The sequence below is a fragment of the Nesoenas mayeri genome (genome assembly GCF_963082525.1).
Source record: "Nesoenas mayeri genome assembly, chromosome: 1".
In the NCBI taxonomy this organism is placed as follows: Eukaryota; Metazoa; Chordata; class Aves; order Columbiformes; family Columbidae; genus Nesoenas; species Nesoenas mayeri.
This window is the reverse complement of record NC_137541.1, coordinates 41,638,219-41,660,415: the sequence shown is the minus strand read 5'-3', so window position 1 is coordinate 41,660,415 and position 22,197 is coordinate 41,638,219. Positions and strand designations below refer to the sequence as shown.

General features: G+C 39.9%; 1 protein-coding gene across 9 annotated transcripts in view; it reads left to right on the top strand.

The window, feature by feature from the left end:
- The window catches only part of ATF7IP (activating transcription factor 7 interacting protein), a 367,200-nt gene that overhangs the window by 43,257 nt on the left and 301,746 nt on the right, over positions 1–22,197 (top strand). For 5 of the 9 annotated variants that reach the window (XM_080362605.1, XM_080362608.1, XM_080362606.1 and 2 more), the window contains one exon: positions 15,442–16,487. In XM_080362605.1, the coding sequence (XP_080218731.1) occupies positions 15,449–16,487 (1,039 nt within the window). In that variant the 5' untranslated portion in view covers positions 15,442–15,448. Of the gene's footprint in view, positions 1–5,330; positions 5,379–15,441; positions 16,488–22,197 lie in introns of those variants that run through there. The other 4 variants (XM_080362610.1, XM_080362600.1, XM_080362604.1 and 1 more) reach the window with 2 other exon arrangements.

Here is a 22,197-nt window from a genome sequence, read left to right as displayed (position 1 = left end):
CTATTACAGCAAGTCCTTGATTCATACATCTACACCCGGAAAACCCAAGGCTGTTGCCTGTTCTGGTGCCCAGGTGTTCTTGTGGTTGGTTGTCAGCCAGTTCAGGGAGCTGAGTTTAACAAAGCACTGCTCCTACTAAATACATATCTGTGGGTTAAGCTCCCTGATCTAGCTCAGTGCCGTAGTTGTACAGGTAATTAAAGTTAGTACTGAAACACTGGTATGCAGCACACCAGCCTTGAAGTGGTTCTGTTTCCCCTTCCTCCTGTCTTGTGCTGGCTTAATTGTTAAAAGTAGCTGCGTGGTTAATAACATCAGACAACTGATCTGAGCTGAGGCTTTTTTCACTTGCTGGGTTGTTTTGTGTTTGCTGGGTTAAACTAAAAGGTTAGCTTTAATGTAGCTGAGGTCTCTGATCCGAGTTCACGTGCCACCTCACCAGTGCTTGCATCATATTCTCACTTCATTTCATCCTTCGTATGCAACGTGACTGCATACTGTGTAATGTGGTATCAATGCACTTAATGTGGAGTGTATGCAATTTTGTTATTATTTCAAAAGCATTGACAGGAAGATTTTTGTTTTGTTTGTTTTTTTTTTTTATTAACCAAATACAAAAGGATTTTCCCATCAACTTGAGCGAGTACTTTCAGGGCATTCTTTTTGTCTTCCTTTGCTTTTGTTCAAGTATCTTTGTTTTTCAGAGTATCTGAGTTGACATGCACCTAGTAGCATTAGGTATAAGCACCTCAGAAAACAATAGGGCATATCACACTTTGGTTCTTGTTTAAGGTGCTGCTGATGCAGATGTATACAACTGTGCCACTTAAAACTGGTGTGACATTATTTCAAAATTCACATCTACTTGTTCTGGATTTTAAAAGTGTGGCAAGGCCACACTAAGGAGAAAAGAGACTTTTATACAGTAACAAATCTAAGATATTGCAGTTCTCAAAATAACTCAGGCAAATAGAGTGTAGCAATATTGTAAGATGTGACTGACTATGCAGCAGGTATAGTGAGAAAAGGTGGGTATGTTGAAGGTTCTAGGAAGGAAGAATACAGCAAGAATTACTACCATTTCAGGTTACTTTTGGCCATCAAACCCGCTTTCAGAACTAGTTCCATTGTTCTTAATGTTTATTTTCAGGGTTGGAACTATGTAAAGAAACTGCCTTGTGTTTGTCCACTTTCTGCTTCCTGTTCCTGAATTAAAGTCTGGCAACCTGTGTCTGCAGAGCTGGTTCTAAGCATGTTTAAGTTGAAGAATCATTTATGCAATGGTTGCTTATGTGTTTGATTATGAAATGTTTAAAGTGCTGTTTGGGTAATACCTTGGGTAGTTTTTCTTACAAGTCTTCACAAGTTTGAGTAGTGACAAATCTTTGCCTAGCAGCAAATGCTGAAAAATAATTGTCTGCCCATTGACCCAAGACAATGTAATCTGCTGTACATTTTTACTAGGGTAAATAAATCTTATTGTATGCTTGGTATAATAAGAAATTGACTGCAATAGAAATGTTAGAGGGTGACTGCTTATCGTTGTAAAAACGTGAATTACTTGCATTATCAAGGGTTCTTAGCATATTAATACAGTGGGTTACCAGCACTAAAAACACGCTTTTTGATTTTTCCTCTTGTGTCTAGTAGTGACTGGTAAAATATTAGGTTGATAAGCTTTTCATTTCCCATCCTTCCCCAACATTAGTTTCTGTTGAAAAACATTTAGCCTCTCTTGATTAATTAAGAACTATCTGTTAGGCAGGGGGGGGCACAGTTCCTAGTAAAGTTCATTAGCAGTAGCTAACTAACCTCTATGGAGTGAGCTACCTTTCCTGAAAGAAGGATAATTGTGACAAATAGTTCTAACAGTAGGTACAGGTAATAAAGTTTGGGTAAATTAGCTTTTACAAGAAACTTCATTATTATTATTTTTTTCTTCTAATGTTATTTTTAAGATCTCTGAAAATTTTTGCCTTCCCTCATTTCAACCATCCTCTTGTGATTTCTGGTTAATTTTTGTGATTTCTGTTTGAGTCATTCATTCGACAGCTATAAGCTGTTGTCTGTGGTCACTCTGTGACCATCCACATCGGCTACCTTACTTCCTTCTCTCCTTATTCAATTGTGACAGCCTTGTAGAAAATACATACGTTTTTAGGTACCAGATGTGCTTATGAATACCTTCTGTGTCAGACAGTGCTTTTCAGGCTGCTAAAGACCTGGATTATGCAGCCATACCTGCCCCATGTGTGTTGGGTGCTCTTTTCATCTGTCTCACTGTGTTGGCTTTCACCTGCCTTCAACCAATTCCATGAAACAGAAACCTGACGGCAGATACGGTGAAAAGCGCAGAAACCTCTTGGCTTGCTTCTGCTGCAGTCAAGAGTTTATGCTGTCAGTTCAGTAGTACTGAAAATCAAATTTGTGTAATGATACCTGTTCTGTAGGTTGAAAATTGTACACTGCTGTATATGTAGAACATTGTTTGCAGTTACTTATAATAGAACATGCATTTACATGATCATTTTAAAACTATGTGCTTTACTTAGACTGTTTTGTATTTCATTTTTATTCTCAAGATGCCTTTCCTATTTCCAGAGTTTCTATTGGCGGCTGAGCCTGCTCACCTTTCTTTAGTTAGAGTGCATGAATGGCACAGGTGTGTCTCTGGTCAGGTGAGACTTAACAAGGGATAACTCAGGAGCCAAAAAAAAGTCTTTAACTTCAGGTATGAGTCCTCATTTAATGAGGATTTGATGACATCTGCTGTGGTGGGGTGGATGATTCAATTTTCATGTCACCAGACTAACATGGGATGGTAGATGAAGATGGTTCCAGTTCATGCTTGCTTAGAAATGAAGGAGAGGAAAAAGCAAATGTGCAGATTATAGTAGTTAATGCTTTGATTTGAAAAGAAAATTACTGCAGTGCTTCAGAAATTATAAGAAAAAAAAAAGAGAAAAAAGTACAAAAGCACATGTGCGCCATACCCGCACTTAACACCTCTGCTTTTGTCACAAAATGTGAAGATTGGGTGTCCCTTCGTTCCTCGTGTTTGCAATTGCCGTTGCTCAGCACCGGCAGCGTGGCGGCTGCTCGTGTCGGGAGGAGGCGGACCCGTGCGGCGCGTTCTCATACGCACTTACGTCACCCTGGGGAAGTCGCTTCATTGCTCCCCGTCTTAGTCACGCGCTAGGGCGCCCGTTCTATTTTTAGCCGGTTGCCGGGCAGATTTGCACAGGCCCCCTGCGGTGGCTCCGCCCGCGGTTGCGGATTGGTTTATGCTAAACAACTGTCTCGCAGCCAATCCGGAGCGGTATGCAAATTTTCCGCAGTGCCCGGCCATCGGGCAGGGCAGGTTTGGTTCTGCCGGCCCGGGAACTGGTGAGGGGCAAGGTGGGTGCAGAGGCTCCCTCCCAGAAAGAGAAGACATCATTCTATGTGGAAAACAGGCAAATAGCCTTCCTGCCTCCAAAACCTAAAAATCATGAAAAGTCCCTACCAGGCTTCGATTAGATGAAATTATGAAGCGGATGATTCTTTTTCATAACTGAAGACCTGCCTCCTCCAGTCCCAGGTGCTGCATTTGGTGGGAGTTGAGCAGTGACTTGTGTGTGTAGAAGGGTTGGTCTGAGCAAGGAACAAGCAGTGCAGCAGGTGTTCTGCCCCTCCCGAGACAGGGTATCCTCCCTAGACGAAATACTGATAATATTTTATAAAACAGTAGATTCCCACAGCCAAAAAATCAACTGCTATTTTAGTTCAGTTCTAAATTGTTGCTTTTCACTACTGAAAAAGTGTAATCTTGGCAAAAAACCAAACCTTATAAAAGGTGCTTGTATGCATGACAAAAACATTTTAATGCAGCATCACCTTTTTCTTGCCACTTATGTTGCTTCTGGCATTTGAGAAGCGACATCAAGGGACCACTGTTAGCATCAAACAGCTCACCTCTGAAATTCTATGTCACCAAGTCGCAAGTGCTTGAAAGCCAAAGTTACATCACTATAGTTAGTTGTGTATGTAATATGTGAGCTAGTTTAGAAAATACGGAATGTTAATGGTAAATAGATCATTTTTTATGGCAGCATTATTCTGCATTTAATCTAACAGAAGACTTGTAAAGACGTCTATCTTTAAAAGATGCAGTTCTTCATACATTAGTGATACCTTCTTATAGCTATAGCCTATTGAATTTTCATTTGAAATTTCACTTGTAAAAAGAAAAAATAATATATTTTATAATGCATAGAAAAGCCTAAACATGAAGAGAATATCTTACTTTTTTAAAAAAAGAGCTTATAATATTTTTTTTTTTTGGTCTGTGTGTACATCAATGATTAATTCAGGTTGTTCAGGTTTTAAGTTTGGAATATCAGAAGTTGGAGAAGTTTTTAATTGCAGATGTGTTCTGGCAGTAACTGTCCACTTCTATGGAATTATTAGTTTCTCCTCATATTTAAGGATAATGGTAACTGTTAATCCTGTGCCAAAGATTGAACTGCAATATAACATTTAAACGGTGTATAATAATATTCCACAAATGTATTTTATAATGCACAAATTCAACTTTATATGTAATTTTAGTAAATCCATTTTTTAAAGATAAACATACTTTTAGATTGTGCTAAAAAAATCAATAAGAAAGCTGAATTTTCCTGTTACAGATATTTCGAACAGCAGTGTTAGTTTAGTGTTTGGAGATCTCACAGCTGAATTGAAAGCTTATGTTTTGAGTTGTTGGTAAAAGTTGAAATTTCTAACACTTGTGGGAAGTAAGAAAACACAGTATGCACTGTGTTTTTTCTGGCTGAGTTCCACTCAATGAATTCTACTGGTTTAATGACCTAAATGGCTGTTAAAATTTAGTTTGTAGAAAAAGACAAACTTATTGGAGAATGAGGTTTTAAGCTTCATGTCCTGAAGAGCAGATGTTTATAAGGCACTTGAGTTGCGTGTATAAGGCTAACTGGAGTATGTACTTTAATTGAAGGTTCTGTAGGAAAGATTTTCACTTGTTTTCCATTCTTCCATCTCCAAAAGTATGCATTTTATGTTTAGTAGTTATCAAGGCATAAACTGATGAAACATGTAATGACAATTCCGCAAAACCACCAGCACATGGAAGATCTTAGTTGTGTAAATGGACTTGATGGCCCTTTTTTCCCATGAGGAATCCATTTTTTCCAGGAGGCATGGCAGCCCCATGGGAAGAGAACTCTTAAAATTACTAATTTAGTATGAGAAATGGGTTCATGAGCCAGAGTCGCTGTTATGCTCTCGTGGTAGATAAGACACAGGACAGCTGTTTAATTCAGTGTGATGTCAAAGTGATAAGACCGTAGTTCAAGCTTGTACATGAAATCGTCAATCAGGTACAGTACACAAAGACCATACAAACTGTTTGAAACTGTACTGTGAATTTATTCTGGTTTACTATGCCTGGAACTATACATTTCGTTGGTTGTTTTTCTTAGGCATAGATACACATGTAGAGTTAATGTTTTACTGAACTGCTTCCTCAAAAGGCAGAGCGCAAGGTAAAGGAGAAAGGCCTCTACTTTCAAGGCAGAAGTCATATTGCATTTGTGAAGAAACACAGATTTTGATGCCTCTGTTGGGACACTAGAAAAACACAAGCATGGCATGGCATTTGAAGAAAGGAAAGGTTAACAGCTGCCATACTTGAACCCAGGATCTCAGCAGTATTTTTGATTCAGCATTTTATATCGCAGAAATTCAGGAGTCTAAAAATGTTCCTGCATGTTGAACACGGAATCTTTCTTGAGGCTATGCACCCTGTGTTTTGTGCAGCTCTAGGTCTCAAACAGAAAACCCATAACTTCGTTATTTACTAGCTCTTCGGTAAGTCTTGTTTGTTCAGTTCGTTCAGTGCAAACCCGTTCACCTGTGCGGTGGGGCCCCCTGTTCATCCCTTGGCTGAACTCTTGCCAACAGCTTCATGGGGGTTTGTTGCTGGGTAGAATTTAAGGAGTTGCTGTCTGATTGGCTGAGGTACAGCTGCTCTTTCTAGCCAATCAGATACAGGGCCTGAGTCAGTTTGCCTGCAGTGCTGAGGTGAGGACTGCAGGCTGGTGCATTGGAGGGGAGAGGATGCAGAGGGGACGTGGGGCTGCAGCGCACTCACCCTTGGGTGCTCTTGTGAAATTACAGGTCTCTGCTGCAGGGGGAAACACTGCTTGTTTCCTGAATCGTGAACCTTGATACTGGATATTAAACATGGCAGAAAAAATAATGCTAAATTTTTTTAAAATTATGGTGCATCTTGTTTTGCTCTATGTGCATGTCCTTGTTTTGGCTGAGAGAGTTAATTTTCTTCCTAGTAGCTGGTATAATGCTGTGTTTTGGATGTACTATGAGAAGAATGTTGATAATACACTGATGTTTGGGATGTTGCTGAGCAATGCGTATATGGAGTCAAGGACTTCTCAGCAAGGAGGCTGGAGATGCCCAGGAGACTGAGAGGGGGCACAGCCAGGACAGCTTACCCACACTGGCCAAAGGGATATTCCGTACCATGTGATGTTGTGCTCATTAGATAAACTTGACGAATTGATCAGAGGATAGGATCACTGCTTGGGGATGGGCTGGACATTGGTCTGAAAGTAATGAGCAGTTGCACTGTACATCACTTGTTTTCCATATTCTGTTATTATTTATTATTCTGTCTTCCTTTGCTATCCTCTGAAAACGTCTTTATCTCAACCCATGAGGGTTTTTATTCTCTCCCCAGTCCCACTGGGGCGGTGTTGTGAGCGAACAGCTGTGTGGTGCTCGGTTGCTGACTGGGGTTAAACCACAACAAGTGCACTAGGTAACACGGGACCGGATGGTGACTCAGTTTTTTTTTCTTCGAAAATGACACGTTCTTCTTTCGCTTTGTTCAGCCAACAATAATTTAATTTTAGTCTAAAACAAAAACTCAGATCTATTGCATGATCATATGCCCGCTGGTTTGTTTATTACCTTCTAACATAAAGACTTAGTTTTATGTGGATCTCAGTAGGCCAGTGGTGTGTATCTTCCATTCAGTCATATTGGTAGGCTTTTATTAGTGGTAGAAAACCAAATCATAGGCACATATTTTCAGTGAATGTTCTGTAAGACTAGATCACAAACTTTTTTAAAAAATAGTTTTTAATTTTATGACAATTTATATCAACATTGCTATAGATTATTTCAACTGAGAGCTGTTTTTTATGAACCACTACTTGAAAGTAGATTCTATTCACCACTTCAGTTCTCTGGGACTCTCCGTCTAGAAGAAAATGTTCCTGAGCATTTGCTACCTCTCTTTCCTTGGTTTGGCTATGCTACATTTTAAGTAGACTTTTGCATATTTGAACACAGATTTTCATGATCAAAGGTTTTACTTCCTCCATGTAGTTCTTATGCTTTGGCAAATGTTTTATGGTTGTGGTGCTTTTAGCTGGCACTGTGTGCACCTAAAGGACCCTGTTCCAGTGCTGTTCTAGACTGATGATACTACGCAAACGCCATTGCGTGTTATTATTTAGATTCCGGCCTCTTCTCCCTTGCCATGTTTCCATGACCTTATCTTTTGTCTGCTGCCTGTTACCAGGCAGGATTCAGGCAGCTGCTTGCTGATTGGCTAATGTTTTGAGCAGCTCTTGGACTGCTCCTATGAGCACATGATGATAGGCTAATCCATAGCAGCTAATATAATACTTTGTTGCTTTAGAGCTGTGATCTCTAAAGAGTAATAATAATAATAAAAAATAAGCAGAAGGAAAACTTTTTAATTGACTGAAAGAGGAGTCCTTTGCATATTTCTCTGTGCACTGGCACATCTTGGTTTTGCCACGTAACACACATTTGGTAATGAGAAAGAAATCTCCAGATATTATTGGAAGGGGGTGCCTCTTGGTGTGTTTGTGTCTCTCATGCTGAAGTATGCATGATTTTCAAGCCTAAAATGAAAAAGGAATTTTCATAGATTATATAGAAACAAATATATACAACGTGTGTTTTGATGTTTCAAAATTGATTATTGTATTTTAAAAATCAAAACAACAAAAAAAAAGCAACCCAAAGCCTATCATCTTATTTACAGCATTTAACCCTTACACACTTAGTTCTACATGCAGGAGTCATTTTGTGCAGTTCTGTACAAATGCCTTTCTTTGAAATAAAAGATTTGCCCCTGTTGGCTTGGTGCCTAGGCCACTAGTTTCCTTCTTGTGACTTGGTCATACAAGGAGTAAAAACTGAAAATACAGAAGCATCAGATGAGGGAAGTGCATAGCAAATGTAGCTAAACTGTGTTAATTTTTAAATACAAAGATAGACTACCAACAAACATTCATTTAGAACAGTACTATTTTTAAATGTTTTATTTATGCAAGACCGAATTCGTGTAATCTGCTCTGGAGTTGCTCTCTGAAGGGCAACATCCTTACCCCTCTGAAAGACTGGAAGGCATTATTTATCAGATGGCTGCTGATTGACTTGCACAGGTAGGACCAAACCTGTCTGAACTGGTTACAGATTTATTTTTTTCTGTCACAAAGATCTGTTACTTGGCTGCAATGCGCTCCCTTGTGGATGTAGCTGGGAACGCTTTAGGACTGGTCTGCAGTGATACATGATATTTAGCTGTTAACTAGCATTTTAGTGTTCATCTTTTAAACTCATCTATGATTATAATTTTGTCACTTACAGGAGCTTTTATTGGATGTTCTTTGGTTGCAAAAGATTGTGGGATTCAGCTGAAAATATTAAAGAGTTACTCAAATAACCACCTAACAATGGAATTTTCTGAGAAGCAATTTTTTTTTTTTTTTTTTTATGGTTTCACTGTAGAAATGCATTAGATTTTGGATGCTGTCCTAAGATAGAAAGTTGTCCTGGCTTTGACTGGGAGAGTTAAATTTCTTCCTAGTAGCTGGTATAGAGCTCTGTTTTGAATGTAGTATGAGAATAATGTTGATAATACACTAGTGATTGGGATGTTGCTAAGCAGTGTTTATACCAAGTCATGGGCTTTTCAGCCAAGAAGCTGGAGATGCACAAGAGGCTGGGATGAGGGATCATGATCAGAACAGCTGACCCAAATTGGCCAAATATTCCATACCATATGACGTCATGCTCAGTAGATAAACTTTCTTTCTGTTCAATTAAACTGTTTTTATCTTAATACATGGGGTTTACCTTTTTCCACACCTCTTCTCCCTGTTCTCTCCCCCATACCACTGAGGAGAACATAGGGGGAAGCAAGCAAATGGCCATGTGTGGTGTTTAGCTACCTGCCAGTTTTAAACCACAACACTCCTTTTGGTGCCCAGTGTGGAGCTAGAAGGGTTGAGATAATGACATCTGACCAGCATGCGTTAAAGTAAATTCGTTACAAGCATTCATTATATTACTTCAGTTGTCGCTGGTCACAGTGTTGTTTGTCTGCATGGTTCTATTGTGTAAATCCTTACTTGGACTATATGTTCCCTGTGGTGCTGTCTATCACTTCTCAGAGTTGGATCAGGATTATTATTTGGGTGTACTAGGTAACATTGATTTATGATATGATAGCATTACTGGTCACAAGACTAACTTGTTATTTTTACTCTGCATTGCTGTCATCTCTGTACCCCAGGTGCCATCTCGCAGGGATTATTATTAATCATGCTCTTTACCTCTTCTCCTCAGACAACAATCTATGGGGAAGACAAAGGGATACTTGCCCCCACTCTTTCATCTTCTCTTTCTACTTCAAGCTATTTACTACTGCTCTTGAGAGTTTTTAATATCTTTGGGATGTTTAAGCCAGCATGCTTCTATTGCTGTGTCTGCTGAATGTGCTTTAGGTCTCTTTTTAAGGTTAAACAACTATTTTAAAATATCACCCAGAGATCTGTCCAAGGCTGGGTAGAGTGGCAGTATTCATGGAATAGTATGGACAAGTACCGAGGACACTGGACATCTTCAGTGTTTTGGAATGTCAACCCTGAACCAAGTGCAGAATCCTGAAACACTAGTGAAGTACTTGCAAAAAGTATGCTGTCACCCTGGCAATTCCTGAGAGATACAAATCACTGCAACATGTTGGGGCCTGATCCATACCTACTGACCCCTGTTCAACATTACTCAGAAAACACAAGGGGAAGAGATGGTCTCTGGATCTGACAACAAAATGGTGGGCACTGTGGCCACTCCAGCCCTGGCAACAGACACTGAAGATGGGCTGGAGGACCAACTCATGCAAGTATCAGTTGTCCCTATACAGAAGAAGAAATCTTGGAAGCAAAAGTCAGCTTGTTTAGTAAGGGATGATGAAAAAGCACGACCATCACAAGAAGATAAGAAGGAAGATAGTAACCCTAACCTGATTCTTATCACTGAATGGGCTGCGAGATATGCGAAAATATTTCAGACACCATCTCAGCAAGCACTTTGTCACCTGGCTGCTCTGATGCTGTGATCATGAGGCCTGGAATTTGAGGATAGGGAAGCCAAGCAGCTGGGATCTCTTCCTAGGGAAGGGGGCATTGACAAAGTGATTGGAAAAGGGATACAAGCCCGCAGCCTCTGGAGGCAACTTCTGTTAGGCATAAAGGAAAGGTATGTCTTCAAGGAAGATATTATATGTAGTAGACTACCACGGAGAGATATATCCAGTACCTGAGGGGATTAGTTGTGCTGGAGGTAATTTATAGTGACCTGGACAGCAAGTAGTTACCCAAAGATCCAGATGAAGTCCAGTGCACACAGCCTATGTGGCAGAAGGTTGTATGGAGTGCATTACCATCATATGCTAGCTCATTGGCAGTAAAAAACTGGAAAGATGGAGAGGGACCAACAGTAGATGAATTTACTGGCCAACTCTGGCAATAAGAACATCTCTCTTCCTTCCTCGTTTTGGTCGTGGAGAAACTGTCCCAGAAGGTCCTGCAAATCGAAGAGGATAGGTCCTACTCCCCACCCGTATGGACCAGTATCTCAGCTATCAGAAGTAAGTGGTGTTCTGTTCAAGAGAGAGGATATAAAAGGTACGCACCACAGGTCACCCTGTGGTTTTACCTGCATGGCCATGGAGAGGATAGGAGAAAGTGGGATGAACCCTACTTTGACCCTAGAGGCACAGGTATGTGACTTGCAAGGGAAAACCATCACAAATGGAGGTTCTTCCAGGAAAATTGCTCCTCTAGTCTCCAGTGGGCAGCTCTCCAGACAGAACAGAAAGGCTGATCTTACTTCTGATCCTATGGAAAAAATTGGTAATTCTGATTTGTAATTACAAGAAGTGAGTAATGAAAAGTATGACCTGGACTAGAAGGGCCCTGCCTCCAGCTAGGTGGAGGAAGGAGACAACTGGGTTGATTGGGCTGTGTGGATTCAATGGTGCAGCACATCAGACCCCTAAGAGTATAAGGCTCTAGTGGACACCAGTGCACAATATATACCCTAACACCATCAAACTATAAAAGGGCATAATTCTTTTATATTTCTGGATGGACGGGGATCCCAACAGCTTACTGTATTGAAGACCAAAGTGAGCCTAAGTGGGAATGAGCAGCAAAAGCACCCCAGTGTGACTGGCCGAGGGGCTTTGTGTATACTTGGCATAGGCTACCTCAGAAAATGATATTTTAAGGACTCTGAAGTGTACCAGTGGGCTTTTGGCGTAGCAGCCATGGAGATGGAGGACATCAAACGGCTTTCTACCTTGCCTGGTTTTTTAGAGGACGCTTCTGTTCTCGAGTTGCTGAGAATTGAAGAGCAACAGGTGCTGATGGCTGTCATGACAGTGTACTGGCAGCAATAGTACACTGAGACTCCCTGATTCCTATCCATAAGCTGGAGTTTCCCATCCATTGACTGGAGAGCCAAGGAGTGATCAGAAAGGCTCTCTTTAACAGTCTGATATGGCCAGTGCAAAAGTCTAATGTGGAGTGGAGACTAACAATAGACTGTCATGGCCTGGATGAATTAATGCTGTCACTGAGTGATACTATGCTAGAACTTCAACATTAACTGAAGTCATAGGCAGCCAAGTGATATACCATAACTGATATCACTAATGTGTTCTCAATCCCTTTGGCAGCAGAGTGCAGACCACAGTTGGCCTTCATTTGGAGGGACAATCAGTGCACTTGGAATTGACTGTCCCAGGGGTGGAAACACAGCCCTATCATATGCTATGGACTGATCCAGGCACACTGGAACACAGTGACGCTCCAGAACACCTGCAGTATGTTGGCGACATCATCATATAGGGTAACACAGCAGAAGACGTTTTTGAAATCGAGAAGAAAACAGTCAAATCCTTCTGGAAGCCAGTTTTGCCATTAAATGACGTAAGGGCAAGGGACCTGCACAGGAGATGCAGTTTTTAGAAAAAAAAAAAAATGACAAGATGGACATCATCAGATCCCAGTAGATTCGATCAACAAAAGAGCAGCAATGTCTCCACCAACTAATAAAAAGGAAACACAAGCTTTCTTAGGCATTGTGGGTTTTTGGAGAATGCATATTTGAAATTACAGCCTCCTCCATCAGGTGACCCAGAAGAAGAATGGTATTAAATGGGGCCCTGAGCAACAACAAGGTTTTCAACAAATTAAACAGGAGATTGTTTATGCAGTAGCCCTTGGGCTAGTCCGAGCAGGACAAGATGTAAAAAATGTGCTGTACATCTTCAATCCACAGACCATGGGCATGGGCCACGGCAGATACACCAGCTATGAGCTCCAGACATAGTAGGCAACTATCCAGTGCTACACACCATCTTTCCTGCCCTGGAAGACTGTTATGACAGATGGAGCCCAAAGTCATGGACTAGGCAAACTCAACAGACATTTTACAGGGATGGCCTGTAGTCTAAGGGAATGATATCTGTGTGTGTATATCCAAAGACAGGAAAAATGGTGATGGTTAATTGGAATGTATTGGTGAGTGGGGCATGATGTAGATGATAGAGAATAAGGGGTAGATGCTGTCCTGGTTTTGGCTGGGGTAGAGTTAATTTTCTTTGTACAGTAATGATGATAATAATAAAAATATATGAAACAAGTGATGCACAATGCTCGCAACCTATCAACTGATACCCCACCAGTTCCTGAGCAGCAGTCCCCTAGCTAGTTTATCTACTGAGTGTGATGCCATATAGCATGGAATATCCTTTTGACTAGTTTAGATCAGCTGTCCTGGCTGTTCCTCTCCCAGCTTCTTGGGCATCTCCAGCCTCCTTGTTGAAAAGTCCTTGACTCTGTGTAAACATTGCTTAAATCAACCAAAACATTTTCTTATACTAAATCCAAAACACAGTACTATACCAGCTACTAGGAAGAAAATTGTTAGGTTCATGCAAAACTAACTGTGATTGTGGACCATGAATTTTAAATCATTAAAACAAGGCTCAAGCACATCTTGATTAATCAACATAGCAACCATTAAAATCAACACAGTTTTGCCAATGAGAAATAATTGTGTTTATTCCTGTAGTGTAAAAATCCATGCTTCGGGATTTGACGAACTGTTGGAAAGCATTTTCTGCATCCTGCTGGTTGTGGAAGCATTTTCCCTGCAAAAAGATGTTGAGATGCTTGAAGAAGTGGTAGTGGGTTGGCGAGAGGTTAGGTGAATACAGTAGATGGGGGAAAACTTTGTAGCCCATTCATTCAGCTTTTGGGGCGTTGGTTGTGTGATGTGTGGTTGAGCGTTGTCGTGGAGAAGAATCGGGCCTTTTCTGTTGACCGATGCCGGCTGCGGGCATTTCAGTTTTCGGTGCATCTCATCAATTTGCTGAGCATATTTCTCAGATGCAATGGTTTTGTTGGGATTCAGAAAGCTGAAGTGAATCAGACCAGCAGCAGATCACCAGACAGTGACCATGAACTTTTTTGGCGCAAGTTTGGCTTTGGGCAGTGCTTTGGAAGTTCTTGGTTCAACCACTGACTGTTGCCAGTTTTCATATAAAATCTACTTTTCATTGCACATCACAATCTGATCAAGAAATGGTTCGTTGTTGTTGTGTAGGAGAAGATGACACTTCAAGACAATTTTTTTTTTTTTGGTCAGCTCATGAGATACTCACTTACCAAGCTTTTTCACCTTTACAATTTGCTTCAAATGCCAAACAACCATAGAAGGGTTGATGTTGAGTTCTTCAGCAGCTTCTTGTGTAGTTGTAAGACAATCATCTTCCATGATTGCTCTCAGTTGTTAACTTCTGGTGGCTGGTCACGTCTCCTTTGTGGAACTTCTTGACCCACCACTGCACTGTATGTTCTTTAGCAGTTCCTGGGCCAAATGTGTTGTTGATGTTATGAGTTGTCTCTGCTGCTTTACAACCCATTTTGAACTCAAACAAGGAAATTGCTTTTTGTCTAACATTTCCATAGTCTAAACTAAATAGAAAATAAACAGCAAGTAATAAGTCAGTAGCAAAAATAACATAAAGTGAGACAAGCACATTAAAATGATGTATAACATAACCACATTTGTTTAACAATGTATTCCAATATCAAACAGCAAATTTCAGCAATGCAAAAACTGCAGTTATTTTTGCACCAACATAATAACTCCATCCCAGCCATAACCAGAACATGCTGCCTAAATAAAACTTCTAGGCAAGATTGGTTACAAAGAGAGTGGAACCAGATTGATACTTAGAGGCGTGGAGTCTGTTTGGTGAATTCTAAGACTTGGTTGTAGAAAACTGTAAGCTAGTGTTGGTGATAGTCCTGCTTTTCTACCAAAAAAATCAACAAAATGTTATACTGCACTTGATAAGACAAAATGCAGTTTATTAATCAATTTCTCAGGTCTGTGGATGAAAGTGTGTTGGGGGAATATACAAAATGAACTGTACTAAATCACAGAATCACAGAATGTTAGGGATTGGAAGGGACCTTAAAAGATCATCTAGTCCAATCCCGCTGCCGGAGCAGAAACACTTATTTTTAATATGCATCCTTGTTGTAATAATTGTGCTGTATCAGTGGTCTAAACATTTGCTTATCAGCTGTTTGTGAAAGAAAAATTAGAATAACTGCCTGATTTGTTTTCTTTCTTTTTTTCTACTTGCTGAAATATCTTTAACTGCCCAAGCGAATTTTTGTATGTTTTGAAAAAATGAGGAAGAACCATATCCTAAACAGGATTAACTTAGGATGGTATAGTAGCTTTGGTAGACCTAAGTTGGTTAGCATCAGCTAATTGAAGATCTTGGTTGCTGAGTTTCGTTAAGGATATAACAAGTTCCTTAATTGTGTTCTGCATCTGAATAATATTATCAAACAAAATTTAAGTGTGTTGCCAGATGTTTCTTTGGTTTGGTAGATACAGTTCAACCAGTTTGCTTTAAAATGTGCTAAATTCTGCAGTCTGTCTTAGGAACACTGTAATATGATTATAATAAGTTGTTACCTTCACAATTCTCTCTGATTTTTTTTCTTTAAGGGTCAAGATGGATAGCACAGAGGAACCTCAGAAAAAAGTCTTTAAAGCACGAAAAACAATGAGAGTAAGTGATCGACAACAACTTGAAGCTGTCTATAAGGTTAAAGAGGAGCTGTTGAAGACAACTGAAGTTAAACTGTTAAATGGAAAGCATGAGAATGGAGATTCTGATTTAAATTCCCCTTTAAGCAGTACAGACTGTACAGAGGACAAGAAGGAAGTCAATGGCCTAGTGGAATTGTGTGTTAAGTCTGAAGAAGGCAGGACAGCTTCTGAGGAAATTAGTGAATCCAAAAGCCCTGAAAGTAGGGCAGGGAACATAGTCAATGACATAAAACCCAAACCTCTAACACTGTCTCCAGAGAATGTTACTCCTGAGCAAGATAAAGATACTAGTACTGCTTTGGCTTGTGCGGCTGAAAATGGAATGCTTGGTAGCAATAAAGATAACTTCCATGAAGAAAATAATAAAAAAGATCATTTGGAGGAAAGAAAGAGTGACATCCTGTCAGAAGGTGAAAGTAAATCAGTCTGTGATAGTAGTGACTCTTCTCAAGAGAAGGGAGAAACAAATGACTTAACTATTAGTTCCAGTTCATCTGGTGAGGAGAAAAGGACTGGAGAGGTAACTGTAGAAGATGCTGTTGGAGAAGAAGCCACCTCTAGCAGGATGGAAGCTGACCAGGAACCAAAGGACAAGCTAGTTGGTACTGCAGATCTTTCAGAAACCACTATTCAGAAGACAGTAGATGAGCCAAGTGAAAGTATCTTGGACCGTACTGGCTCTATGGAAACAGATGAAATTATTCCAATTTTGGAAAAACTAGCACCTGCTGAAGACAAACTGAGCTCTCTTTTTCCAGTGGATGACACAGTCCCAGACTTAGAAGATAAAACAGATAGCTGTTTGGGTTCGCCTTCCAAGCAGGAAAGCAATGAAAGTCTGCCAAAAGAGGCTTTCTTAGTACTGTCCGATGAAGATGATCCCTGTGATGAGAAGGAGGAACGTGCTGAAGAGATACTACCGAACAAGTCTTGTCTTCCAGGTGAGAATTTTCTAAATTGGTACTTTTGCTTCAAGTCTGAGATTTTGTTCGTTTCTTAGAACGACACACTGGCGACGTGTTTCTAAATCAAAAAAGCAGTTTTACCCACCAGTTCTGTGTTACATAGTTGTATGGTTTTCAAGGAGCGAATTTGAGGCCCAGGAAAAAAAAAGTAACACCAAACAAACTGTCATATCCAAGATCTGATTTGTCTTGTTTTGTTTTTTTTTTTTCTCATACTCTTTACAAACTGGGATACTGGGTGGAAGAAGAGGAGAGATGAGTAATGATCTGACATGGAATATAAAGATGTGTCGGAGGAGAAACGTGTTTGTGGCAGAATGCAAACCCCCCTCTCTCCCCCTCCCTCCTTCAGTATGGAAGGAGCAGGCACATCTTCCTCTCTCTCTGCTACTTGAGGCTAACAGCTTCTTTTGTTTGGCCCCAGAGCACCCTGGCCAGGGCCATTAGGAGAAGGGAGTGCCCAGGCACCACTGAGCCGCTGGGCACCTGTGGCCAGTGTGGGGGACGTTTGGAGGCTTCAGGGGCACCCACAGCCCGTGTGGTGGTGCAGAGAAGCTTCTAGAATGCCTATAGTCAGATCTGATCAGCCAATATAAAAACGGGACTCTCGTTGAGACTCCGCCCATTGTCGCGGGTCTCTCAGAGCATGAGCAAGATGCTGCCGCCGAGAGCCCCCTCCCCGGGATGGAGACTGCGCTTGCCGTGCCGCCACGGGTGTGAGTAAAACCCCTCGCAGGATTGCGAGTATATTTATACTATTCCGTGGACATATGCACGCGTAACTTTCCGTGCTTAATACAAGCACGTGTACTTTCCGTGCACATTTGGACATATAACTTTCCGTGCTCAATGCGAGCACGTGTATAAATTAATCCTCGCAGAATCGCGGGTGTATTTTCCTTCCGTGCACATTTGCATGTGTAACTTTCCATGCACATTTGCACACGTACTTTCCGTGCTTAATACAAGCACATGTACTTTCCGTGCACATTTGCACATGTAACTTTCCGTGCTCAATACGAGCACGTGTATAAATTACTTCCTTGCACAATCGCGAGTGTATTTTCCTCCCGTGCTTCCACATAAGCATGTGTAATATTCCGTGCACATTTGCACGTGTAAGTAAATTAACCCTCGCGGGATTGCGAGGGTATTGTAAATTAACCCTCGCAGAATCGTGAGTGTACACTTCCTGTACTCACTACGAGTACGTGTATCTCTTTAAAAATAATCCCACACCGTGTTTAGGCAAGTGTGCACTTCTCCGGGACTCAGGGACGGCTCCGGCATTATTTTGAGTGAAGCCACATGCATGCACACTGTGGATCGCCTGTTGTATTAGTTGCTGCCCCTTAATAATTTTCCTCAACTGATATCCGAACCTTTATTTAAGTCACTTTGGAGTGCTAAAACCCTGTTTCTCACTGGTTTAATAAAAGTTGTTTTGGACCCTGTTGTCCCTTAAACTAACCTCGGGGTACTTCCGTGACACTGTTCATTTGTTGTTCTTTAGGGGGAAGAAAGGATTTCAACTTTCTTTAGTGCAAATGTATAGTAAGAATGAAAACATATACTGATAATCCAGGCATGCCATAAGTCCCATTTGTTTCTTTCTTTTTTTTTTTTTTTTTTTTAACCAAAAGATACTATTAGAAATTACTTCATGGAAAATGCAAGTCCATATACGGTTTTCGTGCCATATAGCTTTTATTCATTTAACTCATGATGGTTTTTATCTAACTTTTATCTGATGACTGTGCCAACTGAGTAACATTTGAAACTATTAAATGTAGGAATAAGCTACTTTAGTCTCTTCATGTAGTTAGCAGAAGATTTTTTTAAACTGAGTGGATGTTCTCTGTAGTGAATTTTTGTCCTGCAGTTTTATAAGCATATCTATTCGGATACTCATTGACATACTGTTGCATTTCTGAAAGTAAAACGGGTGAATAATTTACAGATAAATTGACAATGCTCTTTTATCTGTAATTAAGAATGTATTTTTTTTTCCCCTTCCCCGCTTTGCCCCTTCCCCATTGTATAGCTTTTTATGAAATGATGACTATGGTAACTAATGGTAACTAAGATGTGTTTAAACATGCTTGACTGGGTAGGTAAAACAAGATTCAGGTGTCTTTCCATCTCTGGAAGGTTTGTAACCATAGTTACTCAACTTTTTTTTTGCTAATGATGAAACTCTGTCTTTCACTAATTCGTGATGGCATTCTGAATCATCAGTCTCTAAACAACTAGAGAAAGAACAATAAGAATATGTCTCTTCAGCCCTGTTTCAGACTCTTTCTTCTCTTCTGGTATTTACCTTTAAATTTATGCCAGTTGAATAGAGAAAAGGTAGATTCCATAGTTTCTTCAAAGGATCTTACTTAGGTGTTGCACTGAGATTGCAAAAGTGACACTTCTGTTGTGCAATTGAAGTATTTCAGAAAATATTTGGAGGTGGGGGGCAGCAAGGAGAAGGAACATTGTGTGTACTTGTGTCAAAATTGTAGTGTGTTACAAGTCTCTTTTATAAAAGGTACATTATGAGCATACTGGTAATCTTACCCAATGAGAAAACATATTGTTGTCAGAGAGGAGATTTTGCTCTGGAGCAAAAAGACCAAACTGAATATTAAATACTAGACTACAATTTGCAGGAGTCTGAAATTACTGTATCCAGCAATATGTTTTCAGATTTTCAGTTTTGGTGACTGGACAAATTCTCAACTAGTTGTTTTATTTACTTGCTGTAACAGTTTATAACTTTCACAGTTGCATTGCTGTAACTGAGACTGTTCGTGAAATCAGAGCTGGCCACTGAAGTATGTTCTGTCTTTAACCAGCAATAAGCTGGTAATTTTTGTGCTGTAAGCTTCATAAAGCTTGCCTGTCAAGTTGCAGAGAAGGGCATTTAAGTTTTTCTGAATAGTACATTTTGTGTGAAATATTTCAGGCAAACCTTTTGGGGACTGATTTTGTATTAAATTTAACATCGTATTAATCCAAAAATTTTGCAGTCCTTTCACCAATTTTAGTCTTTCAATAACAAAGGTAATAGAATTGGATGTTGCAGAGGCAGGAAACAATTGTATGAAAAAATAGGTTGAGTTGTCTTAGAAGATAAAGATTAACATTTCAAAAGAGCCTGTGAGAATTAAGTCTGTGGAGATGGAGTGGAGATCATTTGAAGATGCTATATTGGAGGCACAGGTGCAAGCTGCTTAATTAAAAAGTATAGTTCTTAAAAAGCCCAGACACAAACCAGCATGGCTAAAAACAGTGAATGGTACTTACTTCAAATGGGCAGATTAATAGAATCTTTTTCTCAAGTAGAATTAGTAAATACAACAGCTATACTGGCATTTAAGATTTTTGTAATAGAAGATCATACATTAGAAAACCTTGGAGCTCTTCGGGCGAGTAGGAAGTCCATGACCTAGTCGATGTGTTTGTATTCTTTTGGATATCCAAACAAAAATTCTTTTTTACCAAGAACTTTTGGAAATGGAACTGTCTTCAGATAAGATCAAGAGTCGTCAGGGACGGAATAGTCATTTGAAGAACAGAAAGTAAATCTACAGTGATCTCTTCCAGAGACTGCAATGCAACAGAATTAATAATTTATCTAAAACAAAGGGTGATTAACAAGGTGGGAGATTGCTGATGGTACTCTGAAGAGCTGTAGAAGAACCTTATAATGTCGAATGACTTTGGTATAAAAATGGCAGGTGAAAATGATTGTGGTTAACTACAAGTGGCACAGATGAGTATGAAAACGTTCCTAACTTGATAGGAAAATAGAACTGGCTCACCACTCAAGAATCATTTTCTAGGATTATAGGAGGTAGTTCTGTGAAAGCATTTATAGAGTAGCAGTTGAAGAAAGCAAATAAATAAAGCAGGGAATAAATTAAGAGAAAGCTTTACTATGGGATACCAAGCTCTTAAATTTTTTGTATAATTGTTTACTTCACGCACCCCATATCAAAGAAGGTGTCACAGAACTGGAAAAGGTGCATAGAAGAGCAATAGGGAGGATGATGGAATTGCAAAGTAGTTTTAATTCAACCTCTGATGGTCTTATTCCAACCTCCTACTCAAAGCAGGTCTAATTATGTCAGATGGCTGAGGGACCTTCCTTGTTGGTTTTCTTTTGTGCATCTCCAAGGATGGATATACCACAACTTCCTCTTGGGTAGCCTAATATTTAACCAACCTCAAGAGTGAAAAACTTTCTGCGTGATTGGAATCTTCTGTGTTCCAACTTGTGTCCATTGCCTCCTGTCCTGTTGTTGTGCACCTTGAAGAGTAGCAGCTTCACCTTCTCTCTGCCCTACCATTACGTAATGGAAGGCAGTGATGCATCTCCTATTAGTCTTCACTTTTTAAGGCTGAGCAAAGCCAGTGCTGTCATCTGCTCCTCACATAGCATGAACTTCATCCCACTGACCTTTCTGGTTACCCTCTTCTGGATTTGCTGTGGTTTTGTTAGTGCCTTTCTAGTTCTGGAGATCCAAATTCCACATACAATGCTCTGGATGGGGGTTTCTCAAGTGCTGAACAAGGGAGAATCACTTCCCTTACACTGTTGAACACATTTCTTGTTAATACAGCCTGAAATGCTATTGGACTTATTTCACACTGCTGACTAATGTTCACATTGTTTCCACCAGGAAATTAAGGCCCTGTTCTATAAAGTTAAATTCTAGCCAGTCACCCTGGGGCTTGTTATGTTGCATAGGGTTATTCTACCTCAAATGCAGGACTTTGCATTTGCACTTGCTGCGCTTTGTGTTAGCCCGTTTTTCCAGCCTGATGGTGTGCCTCTGAGTAGCAGCTGTGCCCTGACGAATATTTACCACTGCTCCCAGTTTGTATCTGCGAACTTGCCAAGTATGATCTCCTGCCCATGGGTCCAGATCATTAGTAAATACAATAGGCTGCATCAGCCCAGTATGGATCCCTGAGGACTACCTCAAGTGCTAAGCCACCAGCTGGATAGTTGCCAGTTCTTTAACCCCGTTGTAAAAGCTACCAGGTCTGTCAGGCATGACTTGCCCTTGCTAAATCCAAGCTGACTATTCCCATTCACCCTTCTCTCAGTCACTAAGCAAATCTAAATGCTTACAGCTGTAGAAATTATTAAAAATTAATCAGATTGATTTTGAAGAATTTATGTGGTATGAATATTATTTCTTGTATAAATTAACAAAAAAAAAATCTTATTTTTTTTCCTGACTCCTCCCTTTATTATTTATTTTATTTATTACACGACTTATTTTAAATCATTCAAATGTTCTTCATAGTAGAAGTAAAATTTACTGTTAAGAGAGCATCAAGCATGTCTTTGCAGCCGGAACTTTCTCTAAAAAAGCTAGTATACTCTGCTGTAATCACAAAATAAAATAAAAAAATAAAAAAAAAAAATTAAAAAAAATAAATTAGAGAAGTATACAGATCAAGATGTGTGTAACAGTGCTGACTTGTTCGGTTATATTCTGGAGAGATTTTAATGTAATCTTAAACATAGTGGAGGTGGCAAATGCAGCCTGTATGAAACACATAATGGAAAATCATGGAACATATAATAAAACTTTTCAGGAAGTGTTACTATTTTTCATCTTAATCTGTGTGCATTTGAGGGTGTTATTTCAGTTTTTTCTTGATAATTTACTAATATCTATGT